At 56.6% G+C, this 24,853-nt stretch overlaps 1 protein-coding gene across 2 annotated transcripts; it reads right to left on the bottom strand.

The window, feature by feature from the left end:
• Nucleotides 1–803: 803 nt before the first annotated feature.
• Nucleotides 804–20,004, bottom strand: PCIF1 (phosphorylated CTD interacting factor 1). 2 transcript variants are annotated; one of them, XM_038750504.1, is made up of 16 exons: nt 19,919–20,004; nt 15,360–15,500; nt 14,768–14,892; nt 14,528–14,674; nt 10,950–11,086; nt 10,705–10,859; nt 10,476–10,623; nt 10,299–10,382; nt 10,102–10,201; nt 9,857–10,019; nt 6,040–6,215; nt 5,854–5,940; nt 5,573–5,757; nt 2,512–2,605; nt 2,242–2,417; nt 804–1,064 (listed from the first exon to the last, which is right to left on the bottom strand). In XM_038750504.1, the coding sequence occupies exons 2-16, from the start codon at nt 15,481–15,483 to the stop codon at nt 881–883; spliced, it is 2,085 nt and encodes a 694-aa protein (XP_038606432.1). In that variant the 5' UTR covers nt 15,484–15,500; nt 19,919–20,004; the 3' UTR covers nt 804–880. The 2 variants fall into 2 exon arrangements, with proteins under 2 accessions (XP_038606432.1, XP_038606431.1); XM_038750503.1 differs by having other exon boundaries at nt 15,360–15,504; nt 19,919–20,003.
• Between the last annotated feature and the right edge of the window lie 4,849 nt (nt 20,005–24,853).

The following is a 24,853-nucleotide window of genomic DNA, read 5'->3' as shown; positions in this document are numbered from 1 at the left end:
TATTACATATTATAATTATGATCATTGTTATGATCATCATTATATTGTAGCAGTCATTATTATAATAAATATACTAATTACAAATACCATTATTATAATTATGATGATTGTTATAATCAGCATTATCATAGCAATCATAATTATAATAAATACACTGATGACAAATACCATTATGATTATCATGCTATAATGATCATAATTGTTATATTATAACAATCATAATTATAATATACTGATAATATATTAATTATAATATAATATATAATAATATAATTATAGTGCTATTATTATTACGAGGGAGCCGAGGCCCAGAGGAGCAAAGTGATTTGCCCGAAGCCCCACAGCTGACAAGTGGCAGAGCCTGGACTAATAATAACAATAATAATAATAACGATGGTATTTGTTATGCGCTTACTGCGTACCAAGCGCTGTTCTAAGCGCTGGGCGGGGGGATACAGAGTGATCAGCTTGTCCCACGGTGGGGGGCCCGGTTTTAACCCCCATTTTGCAACCGAGGCGCCGAGAAGTGAAGTGGCTCGCCCCAAGCCACGCAGCCGGCGAGCGGGATTAGAACCCGTGACTTCGAAGTCCAGACCGGGGGGTCCGAACCGAGGGCGAGGGGGTCCCGCGGGGGGAAAGGAGGGGATCGAAGCGTGGCCGAGCCGAGCCCCCGAGGGCCGGAAGCGGGGTCCGCCCGCCCGCCCCGGCGCCCCCCAAAAGGGACCCCCGGCTCCTTCCCGCCCCACGCAGCACCCGGCCACAAGGTCGTCGGGGGTTTCGGCATTTTCTTTATACACGTAAGACGGGGGGCCGGGGGAGTCGGCGGGGGGGGGGGACGGGGCTATTCACAGGGGCCGCGGCGGGGTTCGGGGGGCCGCGATCAGGCGGAGGCGACGTCCCGGCTGGTGCTCTGGTCGCGGTCCTTGGCGCGGGGGGCGGCGCGCTGGTAAGCGGCGCTCAGCTCTTCGACCCGCCCCGGGGTGGGCTCCCACTTGGCGAAGCCGGCCTCGTTTTGCAGGAACAGCACGGCCGTGTTGTGAACCGCCTTGTAGTGCATCTCCTCCCTGGCGGAAAAACGGGCCAAGGTGGGGGGGCTCGGCCAAGGTCACGCGGCCGGCCGGGGGGCGCGGGGGGTCTCCGCGCCGGGCCTTTTCCCGTAGTAATAATGGCATTTGTTAAGCGCTTACTATGTGCAAAGCGCCGCTCTAAGCGCTGGGGGGGACACAAGCCCATCAGGTTGTCCCACGGCGGGGCTGGCAGTCTAAATCCCCATTTCACAGATGAGGGAACTGAGGCCCACAGAGGCGGCTTGCCCCAGGTCACCCAGCTGACAGTTGCGACCGTGAGCCCAGAGAAGCCAAGTGGCCTGCCCCAGGTCACCCAGCTGACAGTTGTGAGGCTGTGAGCCCGCTGTTGGGTAGGGACCGTCTCTCGATGTTGCCAACTTGGACTTGCCAAGCGCTTAGTACAGTGCTCTGCGCACAGGAAGCGCTCCATAAATACGATTGATTGAATTGGCGGAGGCGGGATTGGAACCCGCGACCTCCGACTCCAAAGCCCGGGCTCTTCCCACTGAGCCGCGCTGCTGCTCTACACGACGTGCCGTAATGCGCTCGGCCTTTCCTTAATCAATCAATCATATTTATTGAGCGCTTACTATGCGCAGAGCGCTGTACTAAGCGCTTGGGAAGTACAAATTGGCAACATATAGAGACAGCCCCTACCCAACAGTGGGCTCCTTACCCTCACCGAGTCCCATTATTAACAATAATGAGTCTGAGGTCGCGGGTTCGAATCCCGGCTCCGCCCCCAGTCACCCGTGTGACTTTGGGCAAGTCACAACTTCTCTGGGCCTCGGTTCCCTCATCCGGAAAACGGGGATGAAGCCTACGAACGCCCCCCCGCCGGGGACAACCTTGTATCGTCCCCAGCGCTTAGAACGCCACTTTGCACATAGTAGGCGCTTAATAAACGCCGTAAGCGCTTAGTACAGTGCTCCGCACACGGTAAGCGCTCAATAATCAACCAATCATATTTATTGAGCGCTTACTATGTGCGGAGCACTGTACTAAGCGCTTGGGAAGTACAAATTGGCAATAAATACGATGGACAATACTATTAGTTTTCGTCACCGTGCCGGGTGGGGGGGAGCGGAGCGAAACGGAGTCGGGCGCGGGGTCCCCCCGGCCCGGGGCTGTCGGGATTAGAACCCGGGACCCTCCCGGCCCCGCGCTTCCTCACTTTTTGCAGATGTGCTGGGAGCCGCTGCGGTACTCGTGGTCGAAGGCGGGCAGGATCAGCTGGTGCCGTTTGAAACGGCTCCGCTCCATGCGGGTCAGGGCCGGCGTCGGCGGCTCCCGCCACTCGGGGATGAAGACGATGAAGGACAGCGGCTCGGGCGAGCCTTCCAGGAGGCTCTGTGGGAGACGCCCCCGGGGGTGAGGGGACGCCGCCCGGACGGCCCCCCGCGCCCCGGCCGCCGCCCGCCCCGTCCCCCCCAAACCCCGGCACCTCGAAGTGAGACACCATGGCGTCCATCAGCTCCTCGCAGAAAGGGGGGTTGGCTTCAAAGGACCCGCTCAGCGGAGAGAAATCCAGGCACGGCCTAATCGATCGGGGACAGGCCGCGATCAGTCCGTCCATCTTTGCCATTTATTATCATTAATCGGTACTTCCCAAGCGCTCAGTACAGCGCTCTGCACATAGGAAGCGCTCAACAACTACGATCGGCGATGATCGATAACGGTGACGACGGCGGCGGGATCGGTCGAGCGCTTACTACGCGGCCAGGCGCCGGGGGCGATGAGGGGTGACCGTCGTCATCGATCGTATTTATTGGAGCGCTTACTACGTGCAGAGCACTGTACTAAGCGCTTGGGACGTAGAAACTGGCAACACATAGAGACAGTCCCTACCCAACGGTGGGCTCACGGTCTAAAAGGTGACGGGTTTGGGATGACGGGCTCCATCCCCGTTTCCCATCCGAGGCCCGGAAAAGCGGGCCCCTTCCCGCTCTCCCGACGTGGGTCACGGTTTACGGAGCGCTCTGCAGTACTAAGCGCCGGGGGCTGCGGTCCCCCGCATTTGTTAAGCGCCCACTACGTGCCAAGCACTGTTCTAAGCGCCGGGTGATCAGGTTGTCCCCCGTGGGGGCTCACAGTCTTCATCCCCCTTTTACAGATGGGGGGACTGAGGCACGGAGAAGTGGCTTTCCCGAGGTCACACAGCTGACTAGCGGCGGAGCGGGGATTCGAACCCGTGACCTCGGACTCCCGAGCCCGCCGCTTCTCTAGGAAAGACCAAGCGCGGACGTGGGGCGGGAGTCGGAGGTGAGGCGGGTGCGACTGAGGCACGGGAGAAGGTCAGCGCCGGAGGGGCACTACTGAACTCTCCCTGGCGCTTAGTACAGTCCCCCGCACGCATCGCGTAAGGTCTAGAGGGCTTCGAAGCTTTATTCCAAAGCCCATCTCCTCCGAGGGGCCTTCCCCGATTTTCCCCGCCGCCGCCGCCGTCTCGTAGGCCGGAGACGGGCCGTGCCGTCCTCTCCCACGTGCCCGGTGGACGGCGAGCGCTCAGTAAGTACCGCCGTGCGGAAGACGCGCCCCCGACTAAACCGCAGTGAGGGAAAACGAGGCACTACCGCCTGTGAGGCGGCGCGGTCGTGGGTTCTAATCCCGCCTCCACCGCCCGGCCGCCGCGTGACCTTGGACGAGTCACTTCACTCGTCCGGGCCTCGGCTCCCGCCTCCGGAAAATGGGCGTCGGGGGAGCCCCAGGAGGGACGGGGACCGCGTCCGACCCGATGACCTCGTATCTCCCTCGGCGCTCAGACAACGCGTGGCGTGTAATAAGCGCCTAACGGACACCGCAATTACTATTATTGCTAAGTGCTCAGAGCAGGGCCGGGCCCCCAGTCTTCGCAAATACCACGATTATTATTAGTATTATTATTAAGTCCTGTTATTAGAGAAGCAGCGTGACAGCGGAAATCAATCATTCAATCGCATTTACTGAGCGCTTACTGTGTGCAGAGCACTGGACTAAGCGCTTGGGAAGTACAAGCTGGCAACATATAAAGAGCCCGGGCTTTGGAGTCGGAGGTCATGGGTTCAAATCCCGGCTCCGCCAATTGTCAGCTGGGTGACTTTGGGCCAGTCACTTCACTTCTCTGCGCCTCAGTTCCCTCATCTGCAAAATGGGGATGAAGACTGTGAGCCCCCCGTGGGACGACCCGATCACCTTGTAACCTCCTTGGCGCTCAGAACAGTGCTTTGCACATAGTAAGCGCTTAGTAAATGCCATTATTATTATTACTAGACTGTGAGCCCACTGTTGGGTAGGGACTGTCTCTATATGTTGCCAATTTGTACTTCCCAAGCGCTTAGTACAGTGCTCTGCACACAGTAAGCGCTCAATAAATACGATTGATGATTACTATTAAGGGCTTCCAGAGCGGAGCGGTACCCAACGCTCGGAACACTGCCTGGCCCCCAGTAGGCCCTTCGCAAATACCACGATTATTATTAGTATTATTATTAAGTACTATTATTAGAGAAGCAGCGTGGCTCAGTGGAAAGAGCCCAGGCTTTGGAGTCGGAGGTCACGGGTTCAAATCCCGGCCCCGCCACTTGTCAGCTGGGTGACTTTGGGCCAGTCACTTCACTTCTCCGCGCCTCAGTTCCCTCACCTGTCAAATGGGGATGAAGCCTGGGACGGGGGGCAGCCTGATCACCTTGTAACCTCCCCGGCGCTTAGAACGGCGCTTGGCGCGTAGTAAGCGCTTAATAAATGGCGTTATTGTTATTAGCAATCAATCAATCGGATTTATTGAGCGCTTACTGTGTGCAGAGCACTGTACTAAGCGCTTGGGAAGTACAAGTTGGCAACATATAACATTAGCAACTGCTTCCGGAGCGGAGCGGTACCCAAAGCTCGGAACATGGCCCAGACTGATGTTATTAGCAATCAATCAATCAGTCGTATTTATTGAGCGCTTACTGCGCGCAGAGCACTGTACTAAGCGCTTGGGAAGTCCAAGTTGGCAACATATATGAGAAGCAGCGTGGCTCAGTGGAAAGAGCCCGGGCTTTGGAGTCAGAGGTCATGGGTTCAAATCCCGGCTCTGCCGGTTGTCAGCTGCGTAACTTTGGGCGAGTCACTTTTTTTTTTTAGACTGTGAGCCCACTGTTGGGTAGGGACTGTCTCTATGTGTTGCCAATTTGTACTTCCCAACAGTACAGTGCTCTGCACATAGTAAGCGCTCAATAAATACGATCGCTGATGATGATGATGAAGTCACTGCACTTCTCTGGGCCTCAGTGACCTCATCTGTCAAACGGGGATGAAGACGGTGAGCCCCCAGTGGGACCACCTGATCACCCCGTAATCTCCCCGGCGCTCAGAACGGCGCTTTGCACGTAGTAAGCGCTTAATAAATGCCGTCGTTATAACATTAGCAGAGCGGTACCCAAAGCCGGGAACGCGGCCCGGACCGCAGGCGCGCCCGAGGGGCCGGGAGCGAGCGGCCTCCCCGCGCCCCCGTCGCGGGGGGGGGGGGGGGGCGTCTCTCTCACCCCCGGGAGCCGAAGTAGCCGTCCGTGTCCGGGAAAGCGGAGCAGTACTGGCGGAAGTAGCAGTTGAGGGGCGAGGCGAAGCACTCGAAGCTGACGCCGAACAGCCGGTGCAGGGCTTCGAACACGGCCACGGGCAGGGCCCCCTGCAAGCCCGTGCCCTCGTACAGCCCCACCCCGAACATCATCTGCGGGAGGGAGGGAGGGACGGAGCGGTGGGCGGCCGGCCCCCCGGCCCGGAGCCCCCCGCGGCCCGCCCGCCCGCCCGCCCGCCCCTCGCCTACCTGGTAGCGGCGGAGGAGGCACCAGACCCGCGGCAGGAAGCGCTCGAAGGCCGAGTCGTCGACGCAGCTGTAGCGGTAGAGGAGCCACTGCCCGGGCGACGGGGGCCGCGGTCAGACGGTGCCCGCCCGCCCGCCCGGCCGCCCCCGCCGCCCGCCGCCGCCGCCGCCGCCGCCGCCGGGCCTCACCAGCTTGCTGAAGTAGCTCCGGCTGACGCGGACCACCTCGCCCTTGTAGCGCACGACGCAGGCCACGTGGCTCTCCATGTGCAGCTCCACGCCGGGCAAGGGCGGGGAGGGCACCGCCAGCCGCACCGGGTAGCAGTAGACCAGCCGCTCCTCCACCTCGCCCGCCTCCACCTCCTCTGCGGGGCCAGGGGGACGGACCGACCGTCTCAGGCCCCGGCCCACCCCGCGGCCCGCCCGCCCAGGCGACCGGACGCTCGCTCGCTCGACCGCGAGCCGGAGCGGGTCGGCGCGCGGGACCCCGGAGTCCGAGCCGGAGGCCCCGGGCCTCGGTTTCCTCATCCGCTCTCTTCCTCCCTTCAAGGCCCTGCTGAGAGCTCACCTCCTCCAGGAGGCCTTCCCCCTCGTCCCCCTCTCCATCCCCCCATCTTACCTCCTTCCCTTCCCCACAGCACCTGTATAGATGTTTGTACACATTTATCACTCTATTTATTTTACTTGTCCATATCTATTCTATTTATTTTCTTTTGTTAGTATGTTTGGTTTTGTTCTCTGTCTCCCCCTTCTAGACTGTGAGCCCACTGTTGGGTAGGGACCGTCTCTAAATGTTGCCAATTTGTACTTCCCACGGTGCTCTGCACATAGTAAGCGCTCAATAAATATGACTGATGATGATGATATGTTTGTACATATTTATTACTCTATTTTACTTGTACATATCTATTCTATTTATTTTATTTTGTTAGTATGTTTGGTTTTGTTCTCCGTTCTCCCCCTTTTAGACTGTGAGCCCACTGTTGGGTAGGGACCGTCTCTAGATGTTGCCAATTTGGACTTCCCAAGCGCTTAGTACGGTGCTCTGCACATAGTAAGCGCTCAATAAATATGATTGATATATGTATATATGTTTGTACATATTTATTACTCTATTTTACTTGTACCTATCTATTCTATTTATTTTCTTTTGTTAGTATGTTTGGTTTTGTTCTCCGTCTCCCCCTTTTAGACTGTGAGCCCACTGTTGGGTAGGGACCGTCTCTAAATGTTGCCAATTTGGACTTCCCAAGCGCTTAGTACGGTGCTCTGCACATAGTAAGCGCTCAATAAATATGATTGATATATGTATATATGTTTGTACATATTTATTACTCTATTTTACTTGTACCTATCTATTCTATTTATTTTCTTTTGTTAGTATGTTTGGTTTTGTTCTCCGTCTCCCCCCTTTTAGACTGTGAGCCCGCTGTTGGGTAGGGACTGTCTCTAGATGTTGCCAATTTGGACTTCCCAAGCGCTTAGTACGGTGCTCTGCACATAGTAAGCGCTCAATAAATATGATTGATGATGATGATGATATGTTTGTACATATTTATTACTCTATTTATTTTACTTGTCCATATCTATTCTATTTATTTTCTTTTGTTAGTATGTTTGGTTTTGTTCTCCGCCTCCCCGTTTTAGGCTGTGAGCCCACTGCTGGGTAGGGACTGTCTCTAGATGGTGCCAATTTGGACTTCCCAAGCGCTTAGTACAGTGCTCTGCACATAGTAAGCGCTCAATAAATATGATTGGTATATGTATATATGTTTGTACATATTTATTACTCTATTTTACTTGTACCTATCTATTCTATTTGTTTTATTTTGTTAGTATGTTTGGTTTTGTTCTCCGTCTCCCCCCTTTTAGACTGTGAGCCCACTGTTGGGTAGGGACTGTCTCTATATGTTGCCAATTTGTACTTCCCAAGCGCTTAGTACGGTGCTCTGCACATAGTAAGCGCTCAATAAATATGATTGATGATGATGATATGTTTGCACATATTTATTACTCTATTTTACTTGTACCTATCTATTCTATTTATTTTCTTTTGTTAGTATGTTTGGTTTTGTTCTCCGTCTCCCCCTTTTAGACTGTGAGCCCACTGTTGGGTAGGGACTGTCTCTAGATGTTGCCAATTTGGACTTCCCAAGCGCTTAGTACAGTGCTCTGCACATAGTAAGCTCTCAATAAATACAATTGATGATGATAATGATGACATGTTTGTACATATTTATTACTCTATTTTACTTGTACCTATCTATTCATTTTATTTTGTTAGTATGTTTGGTTTTGTTCTCCGTCTCCCCCCTTTTAGACTGTGAGCCCACTGTTGGGTAGGGACCGTCTCTAGATGTTGCCAATTTGGACTTCCCAAGCGCTTAGTACAGTGCTCTGCACATAGTAAGCGCTCAATAAATACAATTGATGATGATGATGATGACATGTTTGTACATATTTATTACTCTATTTTACTTGTACCTATCTATTCATTTTATTTTGTTAGTATGTTTGGTTTTGTTCTCCGTCTCCCCCTTTTAGACTGTGAGCCCACTGTTGGGTAGGGACCGTCTCTAGATGTTGCCAATTTGGACTTCCCAAGCGCTTAGTACAGTGCTCTGCACATAGTAAGCGCTCAATAAATACGATTGATTGATTGATTGATTGAACCCCGGACACAGGACCGGGCCCATTCATGCACTCATACAATCGTATTTATTGAGCGCTTACCGCCTCTCAGGGAAAATCCCGGAGGAGATGGGATTTCAGAAGGGCCTCGGCTGGAGGGGGCGGAGAGCGGGCCCAGAGACACCATCCCTATGCGGCGTCGGCCACGAGAGGCTGGGCTCGGGAGTCAGAGGCTGTGGGTTCGAATCTCAGCTCCGCCACCTGGCACAGAGCAAGCGCTTAACGAATACCGTCACCACCCCCATTATTGTCTGCTGGCTGACCTCGAGGCCGGCTGCTTCGCTTCTCTGGGCCTCAGTTCCCTCGTCTGGAAAACGGGGATGGAGGCCGCGAGCCCCACGGGGGATTGCCCTGCATCTACGCCAGCGCTCAGAGTACGCGCTTAACCGACACCCTCGTTATCGCTCTCCCGTACGTCCGGGCGTATCGGTAGTTCTATCTCCTTTATCTCCTAGAAGCAGCGTGGCTCAGTGGAAAGAGCCCGGGCTTTGGGGTCAGAGGTCACGGGTTCGAATCCCGGCTCCGCCAACTGTCAGCTGGGTGACTTTTGGCACTTCTCTGTGCCTCGGCTACCTCGTCTGTCAAATGGGGATTAAGACCGTGAGCCCCAGGTGGGGCAACCCCATCACCCTGTATCCCCCCGGCGCTTAGAACGGTGCTTTGCCCGTAGTAAGCGCTTAGCAAATCATCATCATCATCAATCGTATTTATTGAGCGCTTACTACGTGCAGAGCACTGTACTAAGCGCTTGGGAAGTACAAATTGGCAACATCTAGAGACGGTCCCTACCCAACAGTGGGCTCACAGTCTAAAAGGGGGAGACAGAGACCAAACATACTAACAACATAAAATAAATAGAATAGATATGTACAAATAAATTAAATAAACAAATAAATGGGGTCAAAAAATATGTACGAACATATATCCATATATACAGGTGCTGTGGGGAAGGGAGGGAGGTAAGATGGGGGGATGGAGAGGGGGGCGAGGGGGAGAGGAAGGAAGGGGCTCAGTCTGGGAAGGCCTCCTGGAGGAGGTGAGCTCTCGGCAGGGAAACACCTCAGCAAATCCCATCCTCATTATTCTCCTGTACGTCTGCCCAGTTCTATCTCCCTTAACGCCCATCTCTTCATCTGCGTCGCCGTCCGTTCCCTCCTCTCGCCGTCCGTCCGTCTCCCGGCCTCTCGACCGTAAGCCCGGGGCGGGCGGGGGCCGTCTCCCCCCGGACTTTCCGAGCGCCCCACGCCTCGGCGAGCGCGGCCGCCCCGTTGCCGGGCGGCCCGCCCGCCCCGCCGCCCCTCCCCGGGGGCCGTACCCGAGATGTCGTTCTCCTTGAGGATGGCGAGGTGCCTCTCGCGGATCCGCTTGACGTACTCCAGGGAGATGTGGTAGATCTTACTGCAGATGCCCTCCACCGAGTCCTTGGCGGCGGCCGACACGTGGGGGCCGCACTGCTTCCGCAGGTGCTCCAGCCGGTCCTGCGGGACCCCAGAGGCGGTCCGCCGGGGCGGCCCCCCGCCCGCCCCGCCCGCCCCCCGCCGCCTCCGCCGCCCCCCTCACCATGTAGTCCTCCTTGGAGGCGGAGCTGTCTTTCCTCAGCCAGCTGAAGGTGTCCTCCACGTTCCACTTGACCACCTTGCGACTGTCCGGGGAGGCCCTCCTGGGGGACAGCGGAGGGGTCGGCTCTCCCCGCCCGCCCCCCGCCGCGGGCGTCCCGCCCCGGGGCTCCCCGCGGGGACCGGGGGGCCCGTCCCGACCTGGACTCGATGAGTCGCTTGGCGGCCTCGGCGTACTTGAACAGGAGCCGCTTGGCTTCTTCCCGGAACTTGATGCGCGATAACCTGCGGCCGCAGAAGGGACGGAGGGGGTTCCCTCGGCGCCCTTCCCCGCCCGCCTCCCGCGCCCCCCCCCCCCACCGGCCCCGGGGTCCGCACCTGATGGGGATGTCGTTCATGATCTCCCGGAACATGGAGGGGGACACCACCGGCTCGCAGTCGCTGGGCAGCAGCGGGTCGGTCCCTTTGTCCACCACCTTGCGTTCCAGCATCCAGCGGTTGAAGGACTCCCGGGGCGGCTCGATGCCTGGCGGGGGGGGACCCCCGGTCAGGACGGCGGAGGCCCCCCCCCGGGGGGTGGGTGGGGGGCGCGGGGAGGCCGCCTTACCCTCGCGCTGCTGGCAGAGTTCGCGGTAATGCTGGCGCAGCTTGAGGATGAGCTGGGAGCGGAGCAGCTCCACCTCGGGGTGCGGGGGCAGGGCCTCCGCCGGCCCCCGCTGCCTGATCACCGCGTTGGTGGGGATGTCCAGGTCCCAGTAGACCCTGGCGGGGAGGGAGGGGGTCCCCGGGGGGCCGTCAGACGGGGGGCCGGGGGCCGGCGGGGCCCCCCACCCTCCACGGCCCGCCGCTCACTCGGTGGGACGCAGGAGAGCCGCCTGCTGCTTGTCCTCGGGGGCCGCGCTCCAGCCCTTCGGGGTCGGGGGCCCGGGCGCCGCGGGCACCGCGGGGGAGCCGGGCACCGGCTGGGCGGGGGGCCCGGGGGCGTCCACCTGAGGAGAGACGGACGCGGTCCCACTCAGGGGCCGTACCGAGCGCGGGGCCGACGGAAGGGTGACGCCACGCCGAAGCCACCCGCTTCGGTGCGGTCCAGGGAAACCGAGTCCGGGTGGCGGGGGTGCTCCGAGGCCACCCGGCGGTTCCCGGGACGAGGGGTACCGCCGGCCGATCCGGGGCCGGGGGGATCCCCGGGTCGGGAAGCGGCGAGGAAGATCCGCCGCCTCTCTCCGAGAAGAGAGCGCGCTCTCCCCGGATCTCTCCCGTGCGCTCCTCTCCAAACTCCCGGGATGGGTCCTCTCCTTGCCCCGCCTCCGATCCGGCCCCCTTCGCTCCGTGGAAACTGCCCTTTGACCCCTTTTTGGCCAATTTATAATTCTAATAATAATGACGGCATTTATTAAGCGCTCACTACGCACAAGGCACTGTTCTAAGCGCTGGGGAGGTGATGTCTCTATGGGTTGCCAATCTGTACTTCCCAAGCGCTTAGTACAGTGCTCTGCACATAGTAAGCGCTCAATAAATACGATTGATGATGATGACGATGATTAGGTTGTCCCCCGGGGGGCTCCCAGTCTTCACCCCCATTTTCCAGATGAGGTCACTGAGGCCCAGAGAAGTGAGGCGACCCGCCCAAAGTCACCCGGCTGACAACTGACGGCGCCGGGATTAGAACCCGTGACCTCGGACTCCCAAGCCCGGGCTCCTTCCGCTGAGCCGCGCTGCTTATCGTCACGGCGTCCTCGGTGGCATTTACTGAGCGCTCTGTGTGCCCGGCGCCGGACTGAGCGCTTGGGAGAGGACGATGGAGCAGAGCGGGCCGACACGGGGAGCTGGGGAGGACGTACCCGAAAATAAATAACTGAATCCCTGTCCTAGATTGGCACGTAAGTGTGGCGGGGTTGAGGGTGGGGCCAATATCAAAAGGCCCGGATCCAGCGGCGTCTACTCCACCCGGATCCTCCCCGACCCCCCCGGGGCTGCCTCCGGAGCCGTGGACCGTCGCCCCTCCTCCCGGAATCATAATAATAATAATGGCATTTACTAAGCGCTTCCTACGTGCACAGTCCCGTTCTAAGCGCTGGGGAATTTACAAGGTGATCAGGTTGTCCCACGGGGCGCTCCCAGTCTTCATCCCCATTTTACAGAGGGGGGAACTGAGGCCCAGAGAAGTGAAGCGACTTGCCCGGAGTCGCACGGTTGACAAGTGGTGGAGGCGGGATTTGAACCCATGACCTCGGACTCCGAAGCCCACGCTCTCTCCACTGAGCCGCGCGGCTTCTCAAATCGTTATCGAACCTCGGCTCCGCCGCCTCCGTCCTCTCCTGGTTCTCCCCTCATCCCCGTGGCCGCGCGGGCTCCTCCCCCTGCCTCCCGCTCCCGAACTGGGGGGTCCCTCGGGGGTCCCCTCGGAGAACTCCTCGTCCCCTCCCACCGCTTCCAATCCCACCTCCGCGCGGACGTTCCCGGCTTTCCCTCTCCGCCGCGGGACATCTCCGCTCGCCTCCCGCGGGATCCGTCTCCTTAACCACTCGGACCCACACGGACACTCCCGGCCTCCGAGCCTTCCCGCCAACCCCTTCCCCACCTCCTCAGGGATTCCTTCCCCCTCCACGTTCGTCATCAATCATCAATCGTATTTATTGAGCGCTTACTGTGTGCAGAGCACTGTACTAAGCGCTTGGGAAGTACAAACTGGCAACATATAGAGACAGTCCCTACCCAACAGTGGGCTCACAGTCTAAAAGAGTGGGCTCACAGTCTAAAAGTTCATTCACTCCACCGTACTTATTGAGCGCTTACTATGTGCGGAGCACCGTACTGGACGCTTGGGAAGTACAGTTGGACGACGCCCACCCACGGCCAGCCGGACCACCGCTCTCTCCGCCTTCGGAGCCTCTCCTCCGAGAGGCCTTCCCTGACTGGAAGTGCCAATTTCCCAAGCGCTTAGTACAGTGCTCTGCACATAGTAAGCGCTCAATAAATACAATTGATGATGAGGATGATGACTGAGCCCTCCTTTCCCCGGCTCGCACTCCGCCCTCGGGACGTTTGACGTTCGCCCCGACCCCGCGGCACTCGGGGACACGTTTTTAAGTACGTCTTCGTGTGCACGCGAGGAAGCAGCATAATAATAATAATAATAATGGCATTTGTTAAGCGCTTACTATGTGCAAAGCACTGTTCTAAGCGCTGATGGGGTAGCGGATACAGCACGAGCCTGGGGGGGGGGTGTCGGAAGGTCACGAGTTCTAATCCCGGCTCCGCCGTGGGGGCGGGTCGCTTCCCCTCTCCGGGCCTCGGTTCCCCGACCCACCCGATTTGCCTGGATACGCCGCAGGTGCTCAGTACAGCGCCGGGCACGCAGTAAGCGCTTAGCAAATACCACGGTTATTCTCATCACTTGAGCTACACGTCACAAATCACTTCTTTGCTCGGAGTCGGGCCTATCTTCCCGTCTAGACCGTAAGCTCACGATTACAGATTACAAATGATTTATTCGTAGTAACGCGTCTTCCTCTCTAGACTGTAAGCTCGTCACAGGCAGGGAACTCGTCGGCTAGTTCTGTTGTACAGAAGATAATAATAATAATAATAATAATGATGATGGCATTTGTTAAGCGCTTACTACGCGCAAAGCACCGTTCTAAGCGCTGGGGAGGTGGCAAGGTGATCGGGTTGTCCCACGGGGGGCTCACGGTCTTCATCCCCATTTTCCAGACGAGAGACGTTAAGTGACTTGCCCGAGGTCACAAAGCAGACACGTGGGGGAGCCGGGATTAGAACCCACGACCTCTGACTCCCAAGCCCGGGCTCTTCCCACCGAGCCACGCCGCTTCTCTAGCCGGCCCCTCCCGGGCGCTCAGTACAGTACCCTGCACGGGATAATCGCTCGATAAATACGGCCGACGGGCTGACTGATCCGTCGCGGTCGTGGGTTCCAATCCGGCTCCACCACTTGACGGCCGTGTGCCCGCGGGCGAGCCGATTAAGCCGATTCAAGCGCTTAGTACAGTGCTCTGCACATAGTAAGCGCTCAATAAATACGATTGATTGATTGATTGATTAGCTTTTCCGGGCCTCTGATCTCGTCTGGAAAACGGGGGCGAAGACTGGGAGCCCCACGGGGGACCGCCTGACGACCTCGAGTCTCCCCCAGCGCTTAGGACGGTAAGCGCTGCGCAAGTACCACCGCTGCTATTATTATTATCATTATTATTATTATTATCATCATCGGCCCCCTCCCCGGACACCTCCCGCCTCCAGTGGGATTTTAGGAGGGTCGCGAAGCCCCCTCCGCTGATCATCCACTCGGCGCGGCCCCCCGGACTCCGGAGGCGCCCGGTCCGGCGTGTTGGGAACGGAGCGGGCGCTCAGGGCGGCGGCGGGCATCGGATGAGTCGGTTTCCCGTTCTCCCGCCCCGGCCCGTACCCACCTTAGGCTTCTTGACGCCGTTGCCGGCGGGCTGGATCTCTTCCGAGAGCCTCCTCTTCCCGGGCTTCTCCGCGGGCTTGTCCGCGGGCGAGTCGGCGGGGCCCGCGTCCGGGGGCAGCGGGGCCGCGTTCAGCCCCAAGGGGTCCGACTGGGGAGGGGGAAGAGGGCCGGACCGGCGGGGTCACGGCCGGCCACGCCGGTCCCCCACCCCCAGCCCCCCGGTTCCCCCCCAGCCACTCACGATGACATCGTGCTGCCCGAGGATGGGCACCTCCCACAGAGACTGGTTGGTGAAGCGGTTGAAGTAGTAAGGGCGGGCCTCTCGCCGGCTCCAGCATTTCTCCCAGCCTGCCTGTACCAGCCCGTCTGGGCCGGGGGGTGGGCACAGGTGGGCGGGAGGGAGGACCTCCAGGTCGGGCACGGCCCCCGCCCCACCCGGAGGCCGGCCCCGTTCTCCAGAGGGGGCAACCGAGGCCCGGAGGAAGGGAAGCCGCCCGCCCGACGGGCGGCGGGGCCGGGCCCGGCCTCCGAAGGCGGTTCCAACCGAGGGGTGGGCCCCTGACCTCTGACCCCCGGTCGGGGTCACCCCGGACGCCGGAATCGGTTTGGGACGGGAAGGGAGCACGCGGGGCCGCGTCGTCATTTAATCGCGACCGTTATTGAATCGGGCAAGCATCTGCCCCGTCCATGCTAGGCAACGGGGCAGAGAGGAGGCGAGCGGGCCGGACGCGGTGTCGGGAGGCGCTCTTTCCTGAGGCGGCCCGGGCCGACCCGCGGGTTTTGCGGGGTGCCGCCCGCGGCGGTTTGGGGGACGGGGGACGGCGGGGGGTTACCTGGCAGATCCTGCACCAATCGGACGGGTTTGGGGGAGCTGGGCTGGCTCTGACTGGAGGTGCCGGGGCTGTGGCCCACCAGAGACGCTTCGTCCCTGGGGCTGCCTTGGGTCTCATTGGCCATCTCTCAGCATCCGCGCTCTGCCTGGCACGCAGACGGTCCTCAGCCGCGCTGCCCACCCGCCTCCCGGCCCCCCCCGGGGCCTGCCTCCCCCCCTCAACCCGTCGTACACACTCACAAACACACACAGACACCAGGTGGACGGGGGGGCGGGGAGGGCCGGGCCTCGAGGCCGAAGGACCCCATCACTACCCTCTGTGACCCCCACGCCCGGGCGGGGGGAAGGAGGGGAGGAGAGAGGAGGGAACGAAAGAGGAGGGGAGACGAGGAGCAGGGAAGGAGGAGGGGGACAGAGGGGAGAGGGAGGTGGGAAAAGGGAGGATGGGGGAAAGAAGAGGGAGGAGCAGAAAAGGGAGGAGGAAAAGGAGAGGAAGGAGAAAGAGGAAATGAAAGAGAAAGGGGGGAAGAGGAGAGGGAGAAGGGGAAAAGGAGGATGGGGGAAAGAAGAGGGAGGAGCAGAAAAGGGAGGAGGAAAAGGAGAGGAAGGAGAAAGGAAATGAAAGAGAAAGGGGGGAAGAGGAGAGGGAGAAGGGGAAAGGGAGGAGGAGAAAGGGGAAAGGGAAAGAAGGGGAAAGAGGAAAGGGAGAAGGGGAGGAGGAAAAAGAGGAAAGGGGGGAAGAGGAGAGGGAGGAGGGGGAAAGAGGAGGGGAGACGAGGAGCAGGGAAGGAGGAGGGGGACAGAGGGGAGAGGGAGGAGGGAAAAGGGAGGATAGGGAGGAGGGGGGAAAGAGAAGAGGGAGGAGCAGAAAAGGAAGGAGGAAAAGGAGAGGAAGGAGGAGAAAGAGGAAATGAAAGAGAAAGGGGGGAAGAGGAGAGGGAGAAGGGGAAAGGGAGGAGGGGAAAGAGGAAAGGGAGAGGGGGAGGAGGAAAAAGAGGAAGGGGGAAGAGGAGAGGGAAGGGGGGAAAGAGGAGGGGAGATGAGGAGCAGGGAAGGAGGAGGGGGACAGAGGGGAGAGGGAGGAGGGAAAAGGGAGGATAGGGAGGAGGGGGGAAAAGAGGAGAGGGAGGAGCAGAAAAGGGAGGAGGGAAAGGAGAGGAAGGAGGAGGAAGAGGAAACGAAAGAGGGAGGAAGAGGAGATGGAGAAGGGGAAAGGGAGGAGGGGAAAGGGAAAGAAGGGGAAAGAGGAAAGGGAGAAGGGGAGGAGGAAAAAGAGGAAAGGGGGAAAGAGAGGAAAGGAAGGAGGGGAAAGGAGAGGGAGAAGGGGAAAGGGAAGGGAGAATGGGCAAGAGGGGAAAAAAGGAAGGAGAGGGAGAAGTGAGGGAGGAGCAGGAAAGGGAGAAGAGGGAGGAGGAAAAAGAGGAGGCAGAGGAGGGCATGGAGAAGGAGGAGGAAGGAGAAGAGAGAAAAGAGGGAGGAGAAAAAAGGAGGGTGAAGAGGACGAAAATGAGGAGAGGGAGGAGGGGAAAGAGAGAAGGAGGAGGAGGGGGTGCTTTAAGCACTGTAAGCGCTCAATAAATATGACTGAATGAGTGAATGAGGAGGGGCAGGAGGAGTTCCGATCATTCTCCGAAGGAGGCCCAAGCCTTGGGCCGGGCCTTCTCCCCAGCGAGGAGGGGAGATGGGGTAGACGCCTCCCGGCCAGGGTGGAACTGGGGGAATTGGGGAGGGGCCACCGGGGACAGCTGGGGCTTATCCGACGGTCGACGAGGCCTGGATCCTCCCTGGACCTTCCCGGGCGCCCAGTACAGTGCCCCGTCCACGGGAGGAGCTCAACAAATGCTACTGATCGACGGCGGGCTCTGCACCCAGTAAGCGCTCAATAAATACGATTGATTGATTGATTTGCACATAGTAAGTGCTTAATAAATGTCATCATTATCATTATTATTAAGCGCTGAGCTCTATCTGTACTAAGTGCTTAGAAAGTGCAATGCAGCAATGATGATGGCATTTATTAAGCGCTTACTAGGTGCAAAGCACTGTTCTAAGCGCCGGAAGCGGTACAAGGTAATCAGGTAGTCCCACAGGGGGGCTCACAGGCTTCATCCCCATTTTACAGATGAGGGAACTGAGGCCCAGAGAAGTGAAGCGACTTGCCCTAAGTCACCCAGCTGACAATTGGCGGAGCCGGGATTTGAACCCATGACCTCTGACTCCACTCTTTCCACTGAGCTACGCTGCTTCTCAATAAAGAGGGACCAACGCCGCCGTGTAGTAAGTCTTCTCGACTGTGAGCCCACTGTTGGGTAGGGACCATCCCTATATGTTGCCAACTTGGACTTCCCAAGCGCTTAGTACAGTGCTCTGCACACAGTAAGCGCTTAGTAAACATGATTGATTATAATAATAATAATAATAATGGCATTTATTAAGCACTTACTATGTGCAGAGCACTGTTCTAAGCGCTGGGGAATTTACAAGGTGAGCAGGTTGTCCCCCGTGGGGCTCACAGTCTTCATCCCCGTTTTACAGATGAGGTCACTGAGGCCCAGAGAAGTGAAGTGACTTGCCCAAAGTCACCCAGCTGACAAGTGGTGGAGCCGGGATTTGAACCCATGACCTCGGACTCCAAAGCCCAGGCTTTTTCCACTGAGCCATGCTGCTTCTCTGATTGACTGATAGTAAGCGCCTCTAAAATACCCCCGTGGTAACTGATCGGACAGACTGTCCCTAGCTCTTAGCACAGCGTTGAGGGGTAGGGACCGTCTCTAGATGTTGCCAACTTGTAATAATAATAATAATAATAATAATAATAATAATAATAATGATGGCATTTATTAAGCACTTACTATGTGCAAAGCACTGTTCTAAGCGCTGGGGAGGTTACAAGGCAATCAGGTTGTCCCACAGGGGGCTCACAGGCTTCATCCCCATTTTACAGATGAGGTCACTGAGGCCCAGAGAAGTTAAGTGACTTGCCCAAAGTCACCCAGCTGACAACTGGGAAAGCCAGGATTTGAACCCATGACCTCTGTCTCCAAAGCCCAGGCTCTTTCCACTGAGCCACGCTGCTTCCCATGAAAGCATGAAACGAAAGGAAAAGCTTCCCACGCAATGAAAATGAACAACAGGGTCAAGAGATCTGGATTCTAATCCCGGCTCCCCCACTTGTTTGTCGTGTGACCCTGGGAGAGCCACTCAAGTTCTCTGTGCCTCAATTTCCCTATCTATAAAATGGGAATTAAATGCTTATCATCATAAATCGTACTTAGTGAGCGCTTACTATGTGCAGAGCACCGTACTAAGCGTACTGTACTTCCCAAGCGCTTAGTACAGTGCTCTGCACGCAGTAGGCGCTCAATAAATAAAAATGATGATGAAGGCGCTTCGTGGACGCCCAGGGTGTCATTCACTCATTCAACCGCGTGCACTGTGCTAAGCGCTGGGGAGGGCGCGTCCCCAGTAGCCGGTGTACTGGACGCTCCCCAGAGCGCTCAGCGCAGGGTTTCGCGCAGGGGAGCCGCTCCTGGAGGGCAGGGCCCAAGTCTAACCGAGGGGGGGGGGCGCTCAGTAAGTAATAATAATAATAATAATGGCATTTGTTAAGCGCTTACTATGTGCAGAGCACTGTTCTAAGCACTGGGGGGGATACAAGGTGATCAGGTTGTCCCCCGTGGGGCTCCCAGTCTTCATCCCCATTTTACAGATGAGGGAACTGAGGCTCAGAGAAGTTACGTGACTTGCCCATGGTCACACAAGTACATAAGTACCCCCCGCTCTGAGGTGCTACGGCTCTATACATTGCCAACTTGGACTTCCCAAGCGCTTAGTACAGTGCTCTGCACACAGGAAGCGCTCAATAAGTACGATTGATTGATTGATTGATCGACTGGGGGGGGAGGAGGGAAACACACACAGACAATGGTCAAGCGACGCTGAGGGAGTCGGCCCCACCGGAAGTGGGCAGCCGGACCGGAAGTCGCTTAGCTGGACCGGAAGTGGAGGGCGCGAGCGGGATTCCCCCGCCCCCGCCCAACCAGGGCGGGCCGCGCATGCGCAGTGGGCGCCGGCGCGAGCTGGAGTCCCCCCGCCCCCGCCCAACCAGGGCGGGCCGCGCAGGCGCAGTGGGCGCCGGCGCGATGGGGAGTCCCCCCGCCCCCGCCCAACCCGGGCGGGCCGCGCATGCGCGGTGGGCGCCGGCGCGAGGGGGAGTCCCCCCGCCCCCGCCCAACCAGGGCGGGCCGCGCATGCGCGGTGGGCGCAGGCGCGGGTGGGAGTCCCCCCCGCCCCCGCCCAACCAGGGCGGGCCGCGCAGGCGCAGTGGGCACCGGCGCGCGCCCGCGCCCCGCCCTGCCTGGCGCGCTCCCGCCCCCCCCGAGCTGAGGAGACTGGAGAAGGAGAAGGAGGAGGAGGAAGAGAAGGAGGAGGAGGCCGCCATTGAGGCGGCGGCGGCCTGGCTTCACCGCCGCCCCTCCGGCCCCGGCGCCAACGGGGGACGGCGGAAGCGACGGCGGGAGAGGCTCCTCCTTGCCCCCCGCCCCGCCCCGGGGTCCTCACCTGCCCGGATGGGTCTCGGCAACGCCGCGCTCGGCCGCCTCCGCCTCGGCCTCCCCGGCAGCAGCGCCGCCGCCGCCGCCATCTTGTGCCGGCCGCGGGCCCGGGCCCCGCGCTGCGCATGCGCCGTCCGCGCCCAGGCCGGGCCGCGCCGCGCTGAGGGGAGCCCGGGCCGCCATCTTGAGTGTGGCCAACGACCTCCCTCCCTCAGCTCGTTCGCCATCACCACCGCCATAAGCAGGCGATTTGTTCACCCATCCGGCCAGTCGGTCCTACTTAGTGGGCGCTTACCGTGTGCAGAGCACCGTACTGAGCGCTTGGGAACTCCAAGTCGGCCACGTCTAGGGACGGTTCCTACCCAACAACGGGCTCACGGCCTAGAAGGGGGAGACAGGCAACAAAACATTCAATCATTCATTCATTCATTCAATTGTATTTATTGAGCGCCTACTATGTGCAGAGCACCGTACTGAGCGCTACTCCAAGTTGCCACATCTAGGGATGGTCCCTACCCAACAACGGGCTCACGGCCTAGAAGGGGGAGACAGGCAACAAAACATTCAATCATTCATTCATTCATTCAGTTGTATTTATTGAGCGCCTACTGTGTGCAGGGCACTGTACTGAGCGCTTGAGGAACTCCAAGTCGGCCACATCTAGGGACGGTTCCTACCCAACAACGGGCTCACGGCCTAGAAGGGGGAGACACAACGAAACATTCATTCATTAATTCATTCAATTATATTTATTGAGCGCCTACTGTGTGCAGAGCACCGTACTGAGCGCTTGGGGACTCCAAGTCGGCCACGTCTAGGGACGGTTCCTACCCAACAACGGGCTCACGGCCTAGAAGGGGGAGACAGACAACAAAACATTCAATCATTCATTCATTCATTCAATTGTATTTATTGAGCGCCTACTGTGTGCAGGGCACCGTACTGAGCGCTTGGGGAACTCCAAGTCGGCCACATCTAGAGACAGTTCCTACCCAATAGGGGCTCACGGCCTAGAAGGGGGAGACACAACGAAACATTCATTCGTTAATTCATTCAATTGTATTTATTGAGCGCCTACTGTGTGCAGAGCACCGTGCTGAGCGCTTGGGAACTCCAAGTCGGCCACGTCTAGAGACGGTCCCTACCCAACAACAGGCTCACGGCCTAGAGGGGGGAGACAGACAACAATACATTCATTCATTCATTCATTCAATTATATTTATTGAGCACCGTACTGAGCACTTGAGAAACTCCAGACAACAAAACATTCAATCATTCATTCATTCAATTATATTTATTGAGCGCTTACTGTGTGCAGAGCACCGTACTGAGCGCCTGAGGAACTCCAGACAACAAAGCATTCATTCATTCAATTATATTTATTGAGCGCTTACTGTGTGCAGAGCACCGTACTGAGCGCCTGAGGAACTCCAAGTCGGCCACGTCTAGAGACGGCCCCTACCCCTTCTAGGCTCATGGCCTAGAAGTGGCAGACAGACAACAAAACATTCAATCATTCATTCATTCAATTATATTTATTGAGCGCTTACTGTGTGCAGAGCACCGCACTGAGCGCTTGGGAACTCCAAGTCGGCCACATCTAGAGACGGCCCCTATCCCTTCTAGGCTCACGGCCTAGACAGGGGAGACAGACAACAAAACATTCAATCATTCATTCATTTAATTGTATTTATTGAGCGCCTACTGTGTGCAGAGCACCGTACTGAGCGCTTGGGGACTCCAAGTCGGCCACGTCTAGGGACGGTTCCTACCCAACAACGGGCTCACGGCCTAGAAGGGGGAGACAGACAACAAAACATTCATTCGTTAATTCATTCAATTGTATTTATTGAGCGCCTACTGTGTGCAGAGCACCGTGCTGAGCGCTTGGGAACTCCAAGTCGGCCACGTCTAGAGACGGTCCCTACCCAACAACAGGCTCACGGCCTAGAGGGGGGAGACAGACAACAATACATTCAGTCATTCATTCATTCAATTATATTTATTGAGCACCGTACTGAGCACTTGAGAAACTCCAGACAACAAAACATTCAATCATTCATTCATTCAATTATATTTATTGAGCGCTCACTGTGTGCAGAGCACCGTACTGAGCGCCTGAGGAACTCCAGACAACAAAGCATTCATTCATTCAATTATATTTATTGAGCGCTTACTGTGTGCAGAGCACCGTACTGAGCGCCTGAGGAACTCCAAGTCGGCCACGTCTAGAGACGGCCCCTACCCCTTCTAGGCTCATGGCCTAGAAGTGGCAGACAGACAACAAAACATTCAATCATTCATTCATTCAATTATATTTATTGAGCGCTTACTGTGTGCAGAGCACCGCACTGAGCGCTTGGGAACTCCAAGTCGGCCACATCTAGAGACGGCCCCTATCCCTTCTAGGCTCACGGCCTAGACAGGGGAGACAGACAACAAAACATTCAATCATTCATTCATTTAATTGTATTTATTGAGCGCCTACTGTGTGCAGAGCACCGTACTGAGCGCTTGGGGACTCCAAGTCGGCCATGTCTAGGGACGGTTCCTACCCAACAACGGGCTCACGGCCTAGAAGGGGGAGACAGACAACAAAACATTCATTCGTTAATTCATTCAATTGTATTTATTGAGCGCCTACTGTGTGCAGAGCACCGTGCTGAGCGCTTGGGAACTCCAAGTCGGCCACGTCTAGAGACGGTCCCTACCCAACAACAGGCTCACGGCCTAGAGGGGGGAGACAGACAACAATACATTCAGTCATTCATTCATTCAATTATATTTATTGAGCACTGTACTGAGCACTTGAGAAACTCCAGACAACAAAACATTCAATCATTCATTCATTCAATTATATTTATTGAGCGCTCACTGTGTGCAGAGCACCGTACTGAGCGCCTGAGGAACTCCAGACAACAAAGCATTCATTCATTCAATTATATTTATTGAGCGCTTACTGTGTGCAGAGCACCATACTGAGCGCCTGAGGAACTCCAAGTCGGCCACATCTAGAGATGGTCTAGAAGGGGGAGACAGACAACAAAACATTCAATCATTCATTCATTCAATTATATTTATTGAGCGCTTACTGTGTGCAGAGCACCGTACTGAGCGCTTGAGGAACTCCAGACAACAAAACATTCAATCATTCATTCATTCAATTATATTTATTGAGCGCTTACTGTGTGCAGAGCACCGTACTTAGCACTTGAGGAACTCCAAGTCGGCCACGTCTAGAGACGGTCCTTACCCCTTCTAGGCTCAGAGCCTAGAAGGGGGAGACAGAGAACAAAACATTCAATCATTCATTCACTCAATTGTATTTACTGAGCGCCTACTGTTGCAGAGCACCGTACTGAGTGCTTGAGAACTCCAAGTCAGTCACGTCTAGAGACAGTTCCTACCTAACAACGGGCTCATGGCCTAGAAGTGGGAGACAGACAACAAAACATTCAATCATTCATTCATTCAATTATATTTATTGAGCGCTTACTGTGTGCAGAGCACCGTACTGAGCGCTTGAGGAACTCCAGACAACAAAACAATCATTCATTCATTCAATTATATTTATTGAGCGCTTACTGTGTGCAGAGCACCGTACTGAGCGCTTGGGAATTCCAAGTCGGCCACGTCTAGAGACGGTCCCTACCCTTTCTAGGCTCACGGCCTAGAAGGGGGAGACAGACAACAAAACATTCAGTCATTCATTCATTCAATTGTATTTATTGAGCGCCTACTGTGTGCAGAGCACTGTACTGAGCGCTTGAGGAACTCCAAGTCAGCCACATCTAGAGACGGTCCCTACCCTTTCTAGGCTCATGGCCTAGAAGGGGGGACAGACAACAAAACATTCAATCATTCATTCATTCAATTATATTTATTGAGCGCTTACTGTGTGCAGAGCACCGTACTGAGCGCTTGAGGAACTCCAGACAACAAAACATTCAATCATTCATTCATTCAATTATATTTATTGAGCACTTACTGTGTGCAGAGCACCGTACTGAGCGCTCGAGGAACTCCAAGTCGGCCACATCTAGAGACGGTCCCTACCCCTTCTAGGCTCACGGCCTAGACAGGGGAGACAGACAACAAAACATTCAATCGTTCATTCATTCAATCGTATTTATTCAGCGCTTACATTTTGCAGAGCACTGTACTAAGCGCTTGGGAAGTACAAGTTGGCAACATTTAGAGACGTCCCTACCCAACAATGGGCTCACAGCCTACAAGGGGGAGACGGACAACAAAGCAAGACATGGAGACGGGGGTCAAAGTTGTCAGAATGCACATCATTAACAAAATAAATATAAATAATGACATTTGTTAAGCGCTTACTATGTGCCAAGCACTGTTCTAAGCACTGAGGGGGATACAAGGTGATCAGGTTGTCCACGGGGGGCTCACAGTCTTCATCCTCATTTTACAGATGAGGGAACTGAGGCCCAGAGAAGTGAAGTGACTCGCCCCGGGTCACACAGCAGACATGTGGCTGAAGCAGCGTGGCTCAGTGGAAAGAGCACGGGCTTTGGAGTCAGAGATCATGGGTTCAAATTCCGGCTCTGCCAACTGTCAGCTGTGTGACTTTGGGCAAGTCACTTCACTTCTCTGTGCCTCAGTTACCTCATCTGTGAAATGGGGATTAAAACTGTGAGCCCCCTGTGGGACAACTTGATCACCTTGTAACCTCCCCAGCACTTAGAACAGTGCTTTTCACATAGTAAGCGCTTAACAAATGCCATCATTATTATTAAGTCACTTCACTTCTCTGGCCCTCAGTGACCTCATCTGTCAAATGGGGGTGAAGGCTGTGAGCCCCCCGTGGGACAACCTGATCACCTTGTAACCTCCCCAGCGCTTAGAACAGTGCTTGGCACATAGTAAGCGCTTAACGAATACCATTATTAGTAGTAGTATTATAAGTTGGCAACATATGAGA

This window comes from Tachyglossus aculeatus, chromosome 8 (assembly GCF_015852505.1).
Source record: "Tachyglossus aculeatus isolate mTacAcu1 chromosome 8, mTacAcu1.pri, whole genome shotgun sequence".
In the NCBI taxonomy this organism is placed as follows: Eukaryota; Metazoa; Chordata; class Mammalia; order Monotremata; family Tachyglossidae; genus Tachyglossus; species Tachyglossus aculeatus.
The sequence above is the reverse complement of the archived record's forward strand: the minus strand, read 5'-3'. Positions and strand labels throughout refer to the sequence as shown.

Bases quoted from the DNA above. Each gene is read 5' to 3' on its own strand.
- PCIF1 (XM_038750504.1), bottom strand. From the start codon at position 15,483: ATGGCCAATGAGACCCAAGGCAGCCCCAGGGACGAAGCGTCTCTGGTG. The intron at 14,893-15,359 runs GTAACCCCCCGC...CCCCCGGCCCAG, and splicing joins ATTGGTGCAGGATCTGCCAG to ACGGGCTGGTACAGGCAGGC. The intron at 1,065-2,241 runs GTGAGGAAGCGC...TTTTTCCGCCAG, and splicing joins TCCCAGCACATCTGCAAAAA to GGAGGAGATGCACTACAAGG.